Below are 16,981 nucleotides of genomic sequence, written 5' to 3'. Positions count from 1 at the left end.
GCATACCACATACAGTCGGAAGTTTACATACACTTAGGTTGGAGTCATTAAAACGGTGTTTTCAACCACTCCACAAATTTCTTATTCACCAACTATAGTTTTGGCAAGTCGGTTAGGACATCTACTTTGTGCATGACACAAGTAATTTTTCCAACAATGGTTTACAGACAGATTATTTCACTTATAATTCACTGCATCTCCAGTGGGTCAGAAGTTTACATACACTAAATTGACTGTGCCTTTAAACAGCTTGGAAAATTCCAGAAAATTATGCCATGGCTTTAGAAGCTTCTGACAGGCTAATTGCCATCCTTTGAGTCAATTGGAGGTGTACCTGTGGATGTATTTCAAGGCTTACCTTCAAACTTAGTGCCTCTGTGCTTGACATCATGAGAAAATCAAAAGAAATCAGCCAAGACCTCAGAAAAAAAATTGTAGACCTCCACAAGGTTCATCCTTGGGAGCAATTTCCAAACGCCTGAAGGTACCACGTCCATCTGTACAAACAAAAGTATAAACACCATGGGACCACGCAGCCATCATACAGCTCAGGAAGGAGACGCGTTCTGTCTCCTAGAGATGAACGTACTTTGGTGCGAAAAGTAAAAATCAATCCCAGAACAACAGCAAATGACCTTGTGAAGATGCTGGAGGAAGCAGGTCCCGAAGTATCTATATTCACAGTAAAACGAGTCCTATATCGATATAACCTGAAAGGCCGCACAGCAAGGAAGAAGCCACTGCTCCAAAACCACCATAAAAAAACCAAACTACGGTTTGCAACTGCACATGGGGACAAAGATTGTACTTTTTGATTATCCTCTGGTCTGATGAAACAAAAATAGAACAGTTTGGCCATAATGACCATCGTTATGTTTGGAGGAAAAAGGGGGATGCTTGCAAGCCGAAGAACATCATCCCAACCGTGAATCACGGGGGTGGCAGCATCATGTTGTTGGGGTGCTTTGCTGCAGGACGGACTGGTGCACTTCACAAAATAGATGGCATCATGAGGAAGTAAAATTATGTGGATTTATTGAAGCAACATCTCAAGACAACAGTCAGGAAGTTAATGCTTGGTCGCAAATGAGTCTTCCAAATGGACAATGACCCCAAGCATACTTCCAAAGTTGTGGCAATATGGCTTATGGGCAACAAAGTTAAGGTATTGGAGTGGCCATCACAAAGCCCTGACCTCAATCCCATAGAAAACTTGTGGGCAGAACTGAAAAAGCGTGTGTGAGCAAGAAGCCTACAAACCTGACTCCGTTACACCAGCTCTGTCAGGAGGAACGGGTCAAAATTCACCCAACTTATTGTGGGAAGCTTGTGAAAGGCTACTCAAAATGTTTGACCCAAGTTAAACCATTTAAAGGCAATGCTACCAAATACTAATTGAGTGTACAGTATGTAAACTTCTGATGTGATGAAAGAAATAAAATCTGAAATAAATCATTATCTCTACTATTATTCTGACATTTCACATTCTCAAAAATAAAGTGGTGATCCTAACTGACCTAAGACAGGGAATACTTCCTAGGATTAAATGTCAGGAACTTCTGACTTCAACTGTATGTGACCCCAACAGGAATCAAACCCACAGCTTCTATTTCCACCTTTTTGTGGTTGTTTTGTGGTGTGTGTCTGTCAATGTCCCCCTCTACCTTGAGTGGTTCTGAAATACCGTGACGACAGAAGTTCCTAAGCCGGTTTCTGTCACACAAAGCTATTTCTAGCCCCAAAGTAAGATATTTTGTTTTGAGGGAAATAGACAAAAGGTGTCAGGAGTTAAGTAGACGATGAATACAGACATAGTCCTGAAGCTTCAATAACACACAGGGGTTCTTATTTGACATTTTGAAGACGCTGCTCACCCTAGTTGGGACCAAAGATTGAACTACACTCAATGACTATTCATTTTTCCATTTGTGGCTGATGCGTGAAGAAGTTGGTGCAATACTCAGTCTATAAGGAGGCAGCTTATGGTGTGGTGCCCATGCTGTTGTAGCTGTTTCCTTCAGGTTTCCATCCGTGGTGGGTCAAGTTTCCAGTCTATTTCATTAAACTGTTGAATGTAAGGCTGTGGGTAATGAGAAACCTGCGGTAGTCTTGTGCTAGTGGGATCTATACACCACAAAAGACTGTTTAATTAAGACTGTTTAATTAAAACTGTAATTGCAGGATTACTAGCTGTTTTTTGACGAGAGTTAGAACGGTTCAGATGCCCAATGAAACCAAGAAGACAAGCTGGTTTTTTTTATGAGAGAACGGTTCATGTGCCCAATGAAACCAGGAAGAAAAGCTGTTTTTTGATGAGAGTTAGAACGGTTCAGGTGCCCAATGAAACCAAGAAGAAAAGCTGTTTTTTTGTGTCTCGCAGCCCACAATGAACAAAACAGCCCAATAGGAGCTTTGCTCTCCTTTGTTTTTCACAGACTGTGAACTTGAGACTTGTGATATGCCGTGCCAATAGCGTTGGTCACTCAACTCTGGTTTGTGTGTGTGTGTGTGTGTTTCCCAACGTATTCCCTGTCAGCATGTTTTCAATTGTGGGATGTGCAGGGCACAGCTGTAGGACGGGCCCAGAGCCCACAGGCCAATGGCATGATTCATATTCCCCGTCTCTTCTCTCATCCGCCTCTCACACTCAGTCCATCCAAGCAGATGGAGGTTGTTCAAGGAAGGGTGTTTGATCCGGAGCTTCACCACCACTCTGCTCAACCTCTGAGAAAAGATATTTGGAGAGAGAGACAGAAAAGTGATTTATTTCAGGAAGGATAGGGAGAGATAGAGAAAGAGCAGCAGTGTGCCAAATACATTAACTTAGTTTATGGTGTGATGCCACACATAGGGTCTGTGGTGTTTACTATGAACCATAGGATGGCCTGCGTGGTGTGGCAATGAAACATACTTACACATAGAGAGGGAGAAATAGACCTAGCCCCAGTGAGAACTCAAGATGGTCTGTTTGACCTGTGTGAAGGCATGTAGAGGCTTCGCCACACACCTGGATTGCAGCGCTTACACCAGGGCCCAGTTATTCAAAAGTTACATGTGACATGCATAAAGTTACATGCATAGAAATACAATGAATAGAACGGTCAAATCATTGACTTGAATGGGGACTTCCGTTCTCTTCATTCTATTTCTATGATAAATACATCCAGAAAGATAACTTTTGAAAAACTGGGCCCTGGGGTTTGAATGCGGGGGTGATGTTGAGGGGACTATTCCACACTGATGTCAGGCCTATTGTTTGGTCATACAATTTGTAGATGAGGATTAACCACCCCCTCTCTCCCTCCCTCCTACTCGGCTTCTTCCTCTTTACTCCCAAAGCCTTTTAAGTATCTCACCTTACATCACCCTCTTTGTGTCAGCACACAGCACATGGTCACACGGCGCCCCAAAGACACTCCACTGTAAGCCAAGTGCTTCTCTCAATGTGTCACAATTGGCTCAGCTTTCAGAGTGATTGTACATGCAAATGCAGGGGGGATTTGTTTTCCTCTCCCGCTCGGCCGAATTCCTCCCTTCACCGTGGATTAGTCCCAGTCAGAATCGTATTCCTATTGAGTGAAGTTCAACTGTTGAATAGTGACAGATATGGAGCGGGGCCAATACGTCTGATGAACTTTCTCTTCGTGATCTGGCCCTTGTTGTTATCGCCAAGCTGAAGGAGCTGTGAAAGCACTGTGTTCAATGACCTCATTACAACCCAGCAGCTCATTATTAGAAATGCGTTAAAAACTATTTTAACTTCTTTAGTTGACAGTTAAATGGATATGTAAATGTTATAAATATATACTAGGAAATTAGCATGTGAATAAAAATAAAGTCAGTGTGTGGAAACATTGCCTTGTTTTCCCTAACGTAGAGTATCAACCCATCTTTACTGTCTTTGTTCCCAGGTGACGGTGACCACCATTGGCTATGGGGACAAGGTTCCTCAGACGTGGATAGGGAAGGCCATCGCCTCCTGCTTCAGTGTCTTCGCCATCTCCTTCTTCGCTCTTCCTGCAGTAATTACCCCTCCTCCTCTACCTCCTCAACAACCTAAATAGCATTATGTGTACATAATACACAATATTGTCTTCCATCAATACTGTGTTGTCTGTTGCCTCAGTGTGCAGCTCCAGGTCCTTTTCACAGTGTTGTGATGTCTCTCTCTCTCTCTCTCTTTTGTTGTTGTTTTATCTCCCCAGGGTATACTGGGCTCGGGCTTTGCTCTGAAGGTACAGCAGAAACAGAGACAGAAACATTTCAACAGACAGATCCCGGCTGCAGCCTCACTAATCCAGGTACTGACTGACTGAGACACAGACAGACAGACATCCACCAGTCAATCACTCACTCTGTCCTGTCTGGGATCTTAACAGCCGTGTATAGGAGAGAACATGTATAGTAAAGAGTGTATACTTAGAGCTTAAACAGAGTAATGGCATTTGGGACGTACTGTAGACCATTGAACCTCTCTACACTCTTAGAAAAAAAGGGTGCCATCTAGACACCAAAAAGGGTTCTTCGGTTGTGTCCATATTAGAACCCTTTGAAGAACACTTGTTGGTTCCTGGGAGAACCATTTTGGTTCCAAATACAATCGTTTTGGGTTCCATTGGGATTCCACAGAGGGTTCTACATGGAACCTAAAATGGTTCTACTTGGTACCAAAAATGGTTCTCCTATGGGGACAGCTTTTTTCTAAGAGTGTAGGAGCTGGGCTGGTCTGGGCTGGTTTGGTTCTGACACACATCATCTTTGATTTAGTGCACTCATGTAGCAACTCCAAGCTAGCAGGTCAGACGGGTTGAATTAACTTCTTATGGCTACAGTATTGAGTAGCTTGGATGAAAGGTGCCCAGAGTAAACTGCCTGCTCCTCAGTCCCAATTGCTAATATATGCATATTATTACTAGTATTGGGTAGAAAACTCTCTGATGTTTCTAAAACTGTTTGAATGATGTCTGTGAGTATAACAGAACTCATATGGCAGGCAAACGCCTGAGAAGAAATCCAAACAGGAAGTGGTAAATCTGAGGTTGGTCGATTTTCAACCCAGCCCCTATTGAATACACAGTGGGATATTGGTTATGTTGCACTTCCTAAGGCTTCCACTAGATGTCAACCGTCTTTAGAAACTTGTTTGAGGATTCTACTGTGAAGTGGGACCAGATGAGAGAGGAATGAGTCAGAGGTCTGCCAGCAGTCACGCGCTGCTCACACGCATTTCACATGAGAGGTATCTCCCGTTCCTTTGCTTTTCTGAAGACAAAGGAATTCTCTGGTTGGAATATTATTGAAGTTTTATGTTAAAAACATCCCAAAGATTGACTCCATACATTGTTTGACATGTTTCTACGGACAGTAACGGAACCTTTTGACATTTCGTCTGCAGCTAGGGAACGCGCTTCATTAATTTGGATATAAATGATGGACATTATCGAACAAATCAAACATTTAATTCCTGGGAGTGCATTCTGATGAAGATCACCAAAGGTAAGTGAATATTACTAATGTTATTTCTGATTTCTGTTGACTCCAACATGGCGGATATCTCTATTTGTTTTCTGAGCGCCGTTCTCAGATTATTGCATGGTTTGCTTTTTCCGTAAAGCTTTTTTGAAATCTGACACAGCGGTTGCATTAACCTCTCTAGGGTATGTGGGACGCTAGCGAGTGAGATTGCAGAGTGCCAAATTCAAATACAGAAATACTCATTATAAAAATTCAGTAAAGATACAACTATTTTACATTGGTTTAAAGATGAACTTCTTGTGAATCCAACCATGGTGTCAGATTTCAAAAATGCTTTACGGCGAAAGCGTACCTTACAATTATTTGAGAACATAGCCCAGCAGACAAATCATTACAAACAGTAACCAGCAAAGTAGAAGAGTTACACAAGTCAGAAATAGAGATAAAATTAATCCCGTACCTTTGATGAGCTTCATATGGTGGCACTCAGAAGACATTAATTTATTCAATAAATGTTCCTTTTGTTCGATAAAATCTTTCTTTATATCCAAAAACCGCTTTGTTCGCGCATTTTCTTCAATAATCCACAGGCTCAAACACAGTCACAACAGGCATACAAAAAAATCCAAATTGTATCTGTAAAGTTCATAGAAACATCAAACAATGTTTATATTCAATACTCAGGTTGTTTTTAGCCTAAATAATCTATAATATTTCAACCAGGCAATAACGTCGTCAATATAAAAGGTAAACAAGAAAGGCACTCTCTCTGGTGGCACGCATGAAAAAGCTCTGTGACACGGCAGGGTCCACTCATTCAGACTGCTCTTACTCCCTCATTTATCAGAATACAAGCCTGAAACAATTTCTAAAGACTGTTGACATCTAGTGGGAGGCATAGGAACTGCAATTTGAGTCCTAAGTCAATGGATACTGTAATGGCATTGAATAAAAAACTATGGGGGAAAAAATCCTACTTCCTGAATGGATTTTTCTCAGGTTTTCGCCTGCCAAATCAGTTCTGTTATACTCACAGACATTATTTTAGCAGTTTTGGAAACTGTAGAGTGTGTTCTATCCAAATCTACTAATTATATGCATATCCTATCCTCTCGGCCTGAGTAGAAAGCTGTTTAATTTGAGCATGCTTTCCATCCAAAATTCCAAATGCTGCCGCCTACCCTAGAGAAGTTAAGGAGAAGTGTATCTATATTTCCATGTCTAACAATTGTATTTTCATCAACATTTATAATGAGTATTTCTGTACAATGATGTGGCTCTCTGCAATATCACCGGATGTTTTTGGAACTAGTGAACATAACGCGCCAATGTATACTGAGATTTTTTATATAAATATTCACTTTATCGAACAAAACATTGTGTAGCAATGTCCTATGAGTGTCATCTGATGAAGATCATCAAAGGTTAGTGATTAATTTTATCTCTATTTGTGTTTTTTGTGACTCCTCTCTTTGGCTGGAAAAATGGCTGTGTTTTTCTGTGGCTTGGCTCTGACCTAACATAATCGTTTGTGGTGCTTTCGATGTAAAGCCTATTTGAAATCGGACACTTTGGTGGGATTAACAACAAGATTACCTTTAAAATGGTATAAAATACATGTATGTTTGAGGAATTTTAATTATGAGATTTCTGTTGTTTGAATTTGGCGCTCTGCACTTTCACTGGCTGTTGTCATATCAATCCCGTTAACGGGATTGCAGCCCTAAGATGTTTTAAAACATGTCCAAGACCACAAAATCTCCCAAATTCGATCCTTTACAGAACGCATTTGTTTCCTCCAGATCTTGCCAATGTAAGCTTCAAAAAGCATTCTACTACAATTAGAGGAGTAGCAGTGTTTGTAGTCTGCATATTCCTGCCATGTCCTGGAAAAGGTGAGCGGATCTGTCCCGTTCTCTCCCAGACAGAGACAACAGGCAAATAGCACCCGGTTTTATTTGTCAGGAGCTGGCCATCCCAAGGATGCATTTACAAAGATAGTCCTTATTGTGGTGACATTTAGAAACATAGAGACACTGAATAAACATGATGATGACGATGACGAGGATGATGGTGCAGAGCTAAAAAAAGGAATGAGATTTTTCACCAAATAATGCCAGGCTGAGGTTGTGAAACAGAGAAGAGTTGTCTCTGTCAGAGCACTGTGTTGTACTGACAGACTGTAAGCTGTTCGCCACTTACTGGTTGAGGTTTGGAAAGGTCTGATTGCAGATCTGTGCCTAAGGCCAACTTCTACCTAGCGCTGAGAAAATGCCCAGGTGATCAGCTCACCCGCTGGGTTTACCCTGGTCAATGATGTGATTCAAACATTTATCACGCTGGTTCACTGTTTGTCTCCATCCTCCCTCAGGCGCTGTGGCGGTGCTATGTAGCAGAGAAACCAGAAGGCTGTCCTGCCACCTGGAAAATGTACGTCCTCACCGGAGACTACATCCCTACCATGAATTCTGAAAACGACAGCCCAAACCTCAGAAACAAGGTAAAAACTGCATTACTTCTTCAGTTATTAAAAAGAAAAATACAGTAGATGTATACACACATTATGTACCGTTAACCCTGTTCAGAGAAAAGCAACAGTTTGCCTCTGCATTCCACCGATGCACTCTAGCTGCTTCGTCAATCAACAGCTAATATATCGGATCAACCCGTCGCTCGGAGCACATGCATCCCATCTCAATTTCCAGAGATGACAGAAAGAGAGCTGCCCTAAAAGCTGTTTAGTGGGGATATGAACCGTCCATCTGGCTGAAAGACCTAGTATTATCCCCTTCGACAATGTGATTTTTAACTTAACTACATTAGCTGTGTGGTGGTGCTTAGGGCATGGAACTGACTGTGAAAGAACAAGTTAAGCACCCCATCCACTCCCTTTCCCCAGGCAGCAGCCCCCACCCCACACCACATACCCCCTACCCCTCGAGGCCTGAGCCAGTGAGCCACCAGGATGACTCCAGGCCTTTGTCTCCCCACACAAAGACACAGTCAGTTGAGATGATGTCACCGCTGCCTTTCTCATGGGAGTAAACCTTTGTGTTGGTAGAACAACAACAAAAAAATCTTTGTTTAGCATTGAACCCACACATATTAGGGAGAGTGAAGGCTGCTTCCGTCCCTTTCTGTTTCTGTATGTGACTTTTCTCCTTCTCTCTCGCTCTCCTCTATCCCTCTCCCCTCTGTTCCTAATGAGTCATTCAGAATTCAGGCACATTCTGGTATTTGGACAGGACTGTGGGCGAGTCAATGGCAGGAGACTGTGTGTCTGTCACTGAGTAAAAATCATTCCGTTTCTATAAAGCAGTCAGTCTATAAAGCTTGTTCTGGGAGACGGAGTGGAGCACAATGAAGGTCCGGAGGCATTCAGTGACTCAAAGAGCTTTGACCTCCGCTAAACCTGCACAGATTAGAAGACATGGCCTAAGTCACCACGCTATAAGTGCAGGTAGCTTTGACCAACCAATTGAAATGTCAGAAATGTATTATCTGAAGAGGTTTTAAGTGTGCACGAATCATTGCTTACAAAGCAAATACTGGGCATTACGAATGGTTATGCAATGCAGCATCAACGTTTACTGGGCAGCACATGCAATGTCAGCAATAGCAAATGAAGTGATAGTGCTAAAACAACTCTAAGTGCAACCAAAAAAAAAAAAAAACTTGTTTATCATATGGACATAGTGATAGGCCACATGCAACCCTTACCTGTTTATTCCCACAGGACCAGGAGTGGCCACGTAAACCTGACCAGTGAAACTCCTGGCCCTAATGACCGATGCTGAGTTTTGTGTTCCGGACAGTCCCGGTGATGCTCTTCTCGTGTCTCTGTCTTCAGAGCAAGCGCCCCAAGAGGAAACTGAAGATGGTCCGTGACAACGGCTCCCTGACCATCCCTGGAGAGAAGAGGATGTATATTCCTCAGCTCACCTTCGACCACATTGAGGATGAAGACGAGAAGAAAGAGGTCCCCTTGTTTCTGGAAGAACAGCCAGGTAACTGGACAGTACTGGATGGAACAGGTTTCTTTACAGTTGGTCATGTTACAGATGCTCCTAATGTTTGGCTTAAAGTGAAGGTAGATTACACTGGAAACAGATGTCATTTCAACGTCTAGTTTTGATTCACATTTGGTTGAGTTATCAACTAACATGAATTTGACATGACATCAACAACAAAAAATGTCGCAAGGTCACTAGGTTAAAAGTTGGGTGGGAAAAAATATGAAATTCCCTTACGTTGCGGACATTTAGCAAATATAATCAGTTTTCCACGTTAATTCAATGTCATCACATAGATTTTTATTGCTGAAATGATGTGGAAACAACATTGATTCAACCAGTTTTTGCCCAGTTGGATACTGCTATAATGACAGTGGCGATTTTTACATTAATTGCACTATAACAATGAGAAATGGTGCCCACAAACTGTTAGGTCCTACATAAAGCTGTCCCAACAGCAGAAATTATTTTCAGCACCATGCATTGAATCCTTACCACTGTTACACCTGAAAAGGATTTGCCAGTAGATTGCCGACTTGATGCATGATGATGACTGCTTGTCTAGCTTGTCTTGCTAAGAATTTGAAAGTATGATGTTGACATGATCAGTCCAGTCAAAGCTACAGTAGATAATGTGATTTACAAATTGATATGTGACACGTAGTAATACCAAAATAACATGCAAAACTGCTAAACAGGTTCTGCCCCACCTGCCTTGAATGACTCGTCGCCACTACATACTGGGCATATCTGAACACATTTTCTAACAAGTAACAAGCTCATTGATATTAGAATGTGTAACATATTGTGGTTTATTTTAAGAGAAACACTCATACTTACTTAAACCAGAATATAAAATACTAGAGCTTTTTGGTATTTTTGGTATTTTATTAGGATCCCCATGAATTGTTGCACAAGCAGCAGCTACTCTTCCTGGGGTCCACACAAAACATGACATAATACAGAACATTAATAGACGAGAACAACTCAAGGACAGAACTACATATGTTTAAAGACACACGTAGTCTACATGTCAATACATACACACAAACTATCTAGGTCAAATAGGGGAGAGGCATTGTGCCTCAAAGTGTTGCTTTATCCGTTTTTTTAAAACCAGGTTTACTGTTTATTTGAGCAATATGAGATGGAATGAAGTTCCATGCAATAAGGGCTCTATATAATACTGTACACTTTCTTGAATTTGTTCTGGATTTGGGGACTGTGAAAAGACCCCTGGTGGCATGTCTGGTGGGGTAAGTGTGTGTGTCAGTGCTGTGTGTAAGGTGACTATGCAAACGATTTGGGATTTTCAACACATTCATGTTTCTTATAAAAAGAAGGATGCAGTCAGTCTCTCCTCAACTCTTAGCCAAGAGAGACTGGAGGCATAGTATTTATATCAGCCCTCTGATTACAGTGAAGAGCAAGATGTGCCGCTCTGTTCTGGACCAGCTGCAGCTTAACTTTCCTTGCAGGCACTCGATCACACGACTGGCCAGTAATCAAGATTAGACAAAACTAAAGCCTGCGTAACTTGCTTTGTGGAGTGTGGTGTCAAAAAAGCAGAGCATCCCTTTATTATGGACAGACCTCTCCCCATCTTTACAACCATTGAATCTATATGTTTTGACCATGACAGTTTACAATCTAAGGAAACGCCAAGTAATTTAGTCTCCTCAACTTGTTCAACAGAAACACCATTCATTACCAGATTCAGCTTTGTACCAAATACAATGCTCTTAGTTTTAGAGATGTTCAGGACCAGTTTATTAAATTGTAAGTAACAGTGAATGTGTTTAAATGTACAGTACAGGATGTCATGTGCATTGGACACGACACAGTAAAGATTTGAAGAATGCTCTGACTCAGCATGCCTATCGATGGTAAGGTTCTGAGTGGTTGGATTTGGTGAGTGAGTGGTGTGATTCTCTCTCTTCCCCCATAGAGGGAGAGAAGAGGGACGGGGGGGGACGGGGGGTGAAGCTGGTACAGGGCTTGAATGTCAGTCAGTCAGAGAGAGGAACAGGGGCCCTGGGATAGAAAGATAGACACAAGATGGCTGCCACGTGGCTGGGTTAGGCTCCAGCACCAACAAGGACAGGCCAGGCCAGATGAAAGTCGTTAGAGTCACTGGTGATTAGAGTTCGTGTATACTGTACAAGTGCTTTACTGCTCCACTTGTCCGCATCACTGGCATCAGACACTCGCACTTTGATTGATTTTACCTGAAGAAAATGACAGAAAGTACTTCAAAATAGATGTTGCGGCAAGAGTCAGTCAGAAAGCTAGTGTTTTGTGTTGAATCAACATAACCTAACATAACCATAACATAACATAACATTCCCGCAGATGTTGCATTCAGTTACTTAGTATTCACCTTACTGATGTTGCTAACTAGACCGTTGCACCATGTAACGGGGGCGGGGGGGGACTTTCTGTGTAATCCCCGCCAAATGAATCGTCCCAGTCTGGAGGTTAATAAGTGTGCTTTAGTAGTTTTTCCTGTCAAAGCACATAATCATGAAAGGAGGGAGAGGGATATTAACACAGAACGTAACCAGCAGAGGAAGGAGATATGGGGGAAAATGCTAACTCGTTTGGTGCTTAATTGGAGGGATGTAACGGTAGATAATGAACAGGAACATATGTCTTACTGCCTTTGAACTTTAGAGGGGGGGAAAAAAACATATTTGTCAAGTTGCATGTATTTTGAGGCTAGTTAGTGGAGCCAAGGCTTTTGAAAGGCGGTCTGTTGATGTCATAAAGACATTTAAGTAGCCATGCTCACCATACTCTCAACAGCATGTTGTCACGAAGGATAATGTTTAAATTCCAGGCAGCATGGTGTGCTTTCTGCTGATTACAGTGTATAAAAACAGACATCTGCAGATTCAACTGTCTCTGGAGATCGTGGGTGTTTAAAAAGGTTCTTATCCTACGGAAACAAACTGTTAACAGTTTTCTTGTTGATGAAAAGTGTTGTTGGAACAGAAATGACATTGCACTCGCTTATATTAAGAGTTGGTTGATGCTGAAATCTAAGTTTATCGTATGTTTTCAGACCTCAAAAGTGGTCTAGTGTTGAGATGAGTCAACGGCCTGGGTAGCCTAGTGTTTAGAGCGTTGGACTAGTAACCGAAAGGTTGCAAGATTGAATCCCTGAGCTGACAAGGTAAAGAATCTGTCGTTCTGCCCCTGAAACAAGGCAGTTAACCCACTGTTCCTAGGCCATCATTGAAAATAAGAATTTGTTCTTAACTGACTTGCCTAGTTAAATAAAGGTAAAAATAATTGTAAGAATCCCATGCCATTGGTTGTGTTGATTTTGATTCCTTTATATACAGTATGTCAAATTAAGGTAGTGGTTTTTGAGGACATCATTTTGAGAAGTTCTTTCTTTTCCTCCTCAGTCATCACCCGGATGCTCAGACAAACAGGTGAGCCCTCACCTCTCTACACTCAGACACCATCTCCTACTTGACCCCATGACCTCCAGTCTTCGTGACGCACTTCAGTTCCAACTCACACCGTTTCAGGCTCAATCCTTTGTCCCTTTAAGAGATCCTCTGTGTTAATCATTATTTTTTTTCTCCCCACGACCTAGACAGTATTTTAATTAGACTGGAGTTTGTCACCAACCGGAGCAAACTGGAAGCCAGCAGAGAGACAGATGCAGGCAGGCCCTGGACTCCCTCCTCTCCTCTCTACCAGCCTAGCCTGGGTGTTTTCTTTTCTGGCTGTCCTGCCAACACCAGTCGGGGTGAGGGCTGGGTCAGGGGCCGGGGGACTCACCGGGGAACAGGGGGGACTGGGAGGGAGGTTGGGGTGATAAGCGGACATTGTGGAGCTCCAGTGGTCAGAATTAAACTGGGCATTGTTTGATTTAGTCAACGTCTGGCTTATCACTCCACTTATCTGTCTGGCCCTCTGGCCCGGCTGCCGTCTGTGAGAATCTCCATTTTCAATGGGGCGCTCTCTTTCCAGGCTGTCACTCTCTCTCCCTCTCTCATTCTTTGTCTCTCTCTCTCTCTGTCTGTCACTCTCTCTGTCTCGCTCTTTCTGCCCACCCCCACCATCTCTCGCTCTCTGGCCCCTGCTTGTTTTCATTCTCTGGTGCTCCTAACCCAGTGTGTTTGCTCTGACAGGGCCAGATATTAATAAGCCTGCAGTGTTTTTGTAGCAGATAAGCCCGCTCGCGTCCCCGGTCCCACTGAATGAGAGAGAAGTGGAGGAGCTGCACAGTACCCCCTGTCCTTAACTTTCCCTCTCTCTCTCCCCCTTTCTCTCTCTCACTATTTCTCCTTCTGTCTCTATCTGTGTCTCTCTACCTCTCCCACCCTCTCTCTCTGTCTACCGCTCCTGCTCTTTCTCCTCTCTCTCTATCTCTGCCCCCCCCCTCTCTCACTCTTCTTTCTGTTTGAGTGGGTCTAAAGTAACAGTGTAGCCGAAGCATCCGGGCTGAACAATGTTAAACTGATGGTAAAGGTCCAGAGGGTTCAGTTGCCTTTGCTTTGGTTGGAGTGCTCACCCAGTTCCTGGAACCCCGTTTTTTCCCATTCTTTATTCTTTATGAAACTATGCTGACTGTTGGACTGTAGCTAGTTCCCTACAAACCTTCACTGTGTGATGGTTTTTAGCTGCACAAACAAACTCTAGAGGTTCGAAAGCGATGTTACCAATCACCATCTTCACAGACTAAAATAACCTCTTCTTGGTGTGATGATACCATTCAATGACATGCTGTATACTTGATTGACTAGTCACCATATCTTCTTCCACTGTCTTTGTTCCACCTGTTTCTCACACTCCTTTTCTTTCTTTCCTTCCTTCCTTCCTTTCTTTATTTCTTATTGTTCTTCTTGACTCCAGGCGTTCAGCACTCATGGTCCTCTTTCAATCTGAGCTGTCCTGCCTCTCCAGGTAGACACTTCCCTAATGGCTATCCTTTACTTTTTCAATTAGCCTATTTTCTTCTTACTTAGTAAATCGGAAGCGGCGTTGGACTGAATCCTTGATTATATCATCAAGACTCTTGTGTTGTCTCCCACAGTTAAGAAAAAACTGGACGGCTCTTCCATGGACATCTCCCGGATGAACAGGTTGTGTGATGACATGGCCTATGTCAGCGAGGACATCCCTTTAACCGTGGTGACAGACACAGCACAGTGAGTACCTAATTATACCCCTCCATCCGTCACTCACTACAGTACATCTGCCTGCCGTTCATCAACCCTACAGCCATTGTATTGTACCCATGCTCTTTGTCCTTATTAATTTATTAATCCATACCATAGACACCTCCCTGCCTCTTACACAGGCCCATCCGTAATCTGTACGGTAGAAAGCCTGTTGATAGGCCAAAGAGCCCTCCCTGTCAATGTAGAGCTGCTCTGTTCAACTCACGAGAGGGTTAAATGGCCTCTTGAGTGCTTGAAACCCTGGTTGTTACCACGGTATAGAACGGATTAACCCTGAGTTGGAGAAAACAGTCCCGTTTGTTTGTGACATGTTTGTAAGGTGACTGGTTGGCTAGTTGCTATAGTGCCTTTGAGAAAGTATTCACATCCCTTGACTTTTTACACATTTTGTTATATTACAAAGTGGGGGGGGAATGAATTGTCATTTTTGTCAACGATCTACACACAATACTTTGTAATGTCAAATTGGAAGAAACATTTGTAAAAACATTTTTTTTTTTTTTTAATAAAACACTAATATATCTTCATTAGATAAGTATTCAACAACCTGAGTCAATGCAAGTTAGAATCACCTTTGGCAGTGATTACAGTTTTTGGGTAAGTGTGTAAGAGCTTTGCATACAGTGCCTTCAGAAAGCATTCATTCCCCTTGACTTATTCCACATTTTGTTATGTTAAACCCTGAATTCAAAATAGATTTTTCTCACCCATCTACACACAATACCCCATAATGACAAAGTGAAAACATGTTTTTAGAAATGTTGCTAATTTATTGAAAATTAAATACAGAAATATCTAATTTACATAAGTATTCACACCCCTGAGTGAATACATCTTAGAATCACCTATGCCAGTAATTTCAGCTGAGTCTTTCTGGGTAAGTCTCTAAGAGCTTTGCACACCTGGATTATACACTATTTGCACATTCTTCATTCAATAATTCTTCATGCTCTGTCAAGTTGGTCGTTGAACATTGCTAGACAGCCATTTTCATGTCTTGCCATAGATTTTCAAGACGATTTAAGTCAAAACTTTAACTATGCCACTCAGGAACATTCAATGTCATCTTGGTAAGCAACTCCAGTGTATATTTGGCCTTGTGTTTAATGCTATTGTCCTGCTGAAGGTACATTTGTCTCCCAGTGTCTGTTGGAAAGCAGACTGAACCAGGTTTTCCTCTAGAATTTTGCCTGTGCTTAACTCTATTCAGTTTCTTTTCATTTAAAAACAACAACCTAGTCCTTGCCGATGACAAGCATACCCATAATATAATGCAGCCATGCTTGAAAATATGAATAGTGGTACTCACTGATGTGCTGTGTTGGATTTGCCCCAAGCATAACACTTTGTATTCAGGACATAAAGTTAATTTATTTGCCAAATTTTGTTGATCCAGCCTCAGTTTTCTCCCATCATAGCCATTAAACTCTGTAACTGTTTTAAAATCGCCATTGACCTCATGGTGAAATCCCTGAGCAGTTTCCTTCCTCTCCAGCAACTGAGTTAAGAAGGACGCCTGGATCGTTGTAGTGACTGGGTGTATTGATACACCATATAAAGTGTAATTAATAAATTCACCATGCTCAAAGGTCTATTCAATGTCTGTTTTTTTACCAATCTACCAATAGATGCTCTTTTTTGCGAGGCATTTATAAACCTCCCTGGAATTTGTGGTTGAGTCTGTGTTTGAAATTCACTGCTAGACTGAGGGACCTTACAGATAATTGTATGTGTGGGTTACAGAGATGAGGTAGTCATTTAAAGTGGAACTGACCGCAATTTAACTATTTTGCAAATATGAAACAAACTGAAATCATAATATCAGTCAAAAATATACAATTCACAGTTTGTGCTACAAAACCAACATTATAAGAGGTGGATGCAGTTCAATGCATTATTCATATAATTCCCCAATACATTTCTTAATTAATAGTCCAAAAAGTATTGCTATCACGTTGTAAATCACAGCTGGCCTGGTACATTATTTGCTGCCTCCATTCGGGATGCACTGTTTCAGTTTCAATTATTCAATATTTTGGACAAAAACGGATTAATGTAACTAAGGCTGGGAATGTCAATACAATCAAACTGGCAAGGGCAATGATCAAAAGTCAGTTATAACGTTGCTAATATGCTAGCATATCTATTTATGTAGCAAGCTAAAAACACGGAGCCTAAAGTTAGCTAGGTAGTTAGCTGCTAGGAGGATGTCATGTCATTGGAGGAGTGGGTGAGTGACTGAGTCTTTCCCTCATTGTTTTTCGGTGGCTAAACAGCTAGAAATGCAGGTGT

General features: G+C 42.0%; 1 protein-coding gene across 2 annotated transcripts in view; it reads left to right on the top strand.

The window, feature by feature from the left end:
- LOC112218170 (potassium voltage-gated channel subfamily KQT member 1) overlaps positions 1–16,981 on the top strand; it is a 258,934-nt gene that overhangs the window by 33,292 nt on the left and 208,661 nt on the right. For both annotated transcript variants that reach the window (XM_024378753.2, XM_024378752.2), the window contains exons 8-13: positions 3,912–4,022; positions 4,206–4,301; positions 7,847–7,975; positions 9,326–9,482; positions 12,902–12,928; positions 14,542–14,656. In XM_024378753.2, coding sequence (XP_024234521.1) covers positions 3,912–4,022; positions 4,206–4,301; positions 7,847–7,975; positions 9,326–9,482; positions 12,902–12,928; positions 14,542–14,656 — 635 coding nt within the window. The remainder of the gene's footprint in view (positions 1–3,911; positions 4,023–4,205; positions 4,302–7,846; positions 7,976–9,325; positions 9,483–12,901; positions 12,929–14,541; positions 14,657–16,981) is intronic.

The sequence above is a fragment of the Oncorhynchus tshawytscha genome, linkage group LG19 (genome assembly GCF_018296145.1).
Source record: "Oncorhynchus tshawytscha isolate Ot180627B linkage group LG19, Otsh_v2.0, whole genome shotgun sequence".
Classification (NCBI taxonomy): Eukaryota; Metazoa; Chordata; class Actinopteri; order Salmoniformes; family Salmonidae; genus Oncorhynchus; species Oncorhynchus tshawytscha.
The sequence above is the reverse complement of the archived record's forward strand: the minus strand, read 5'-3'. Positions and strand labels throughout refer to the sequence as shown.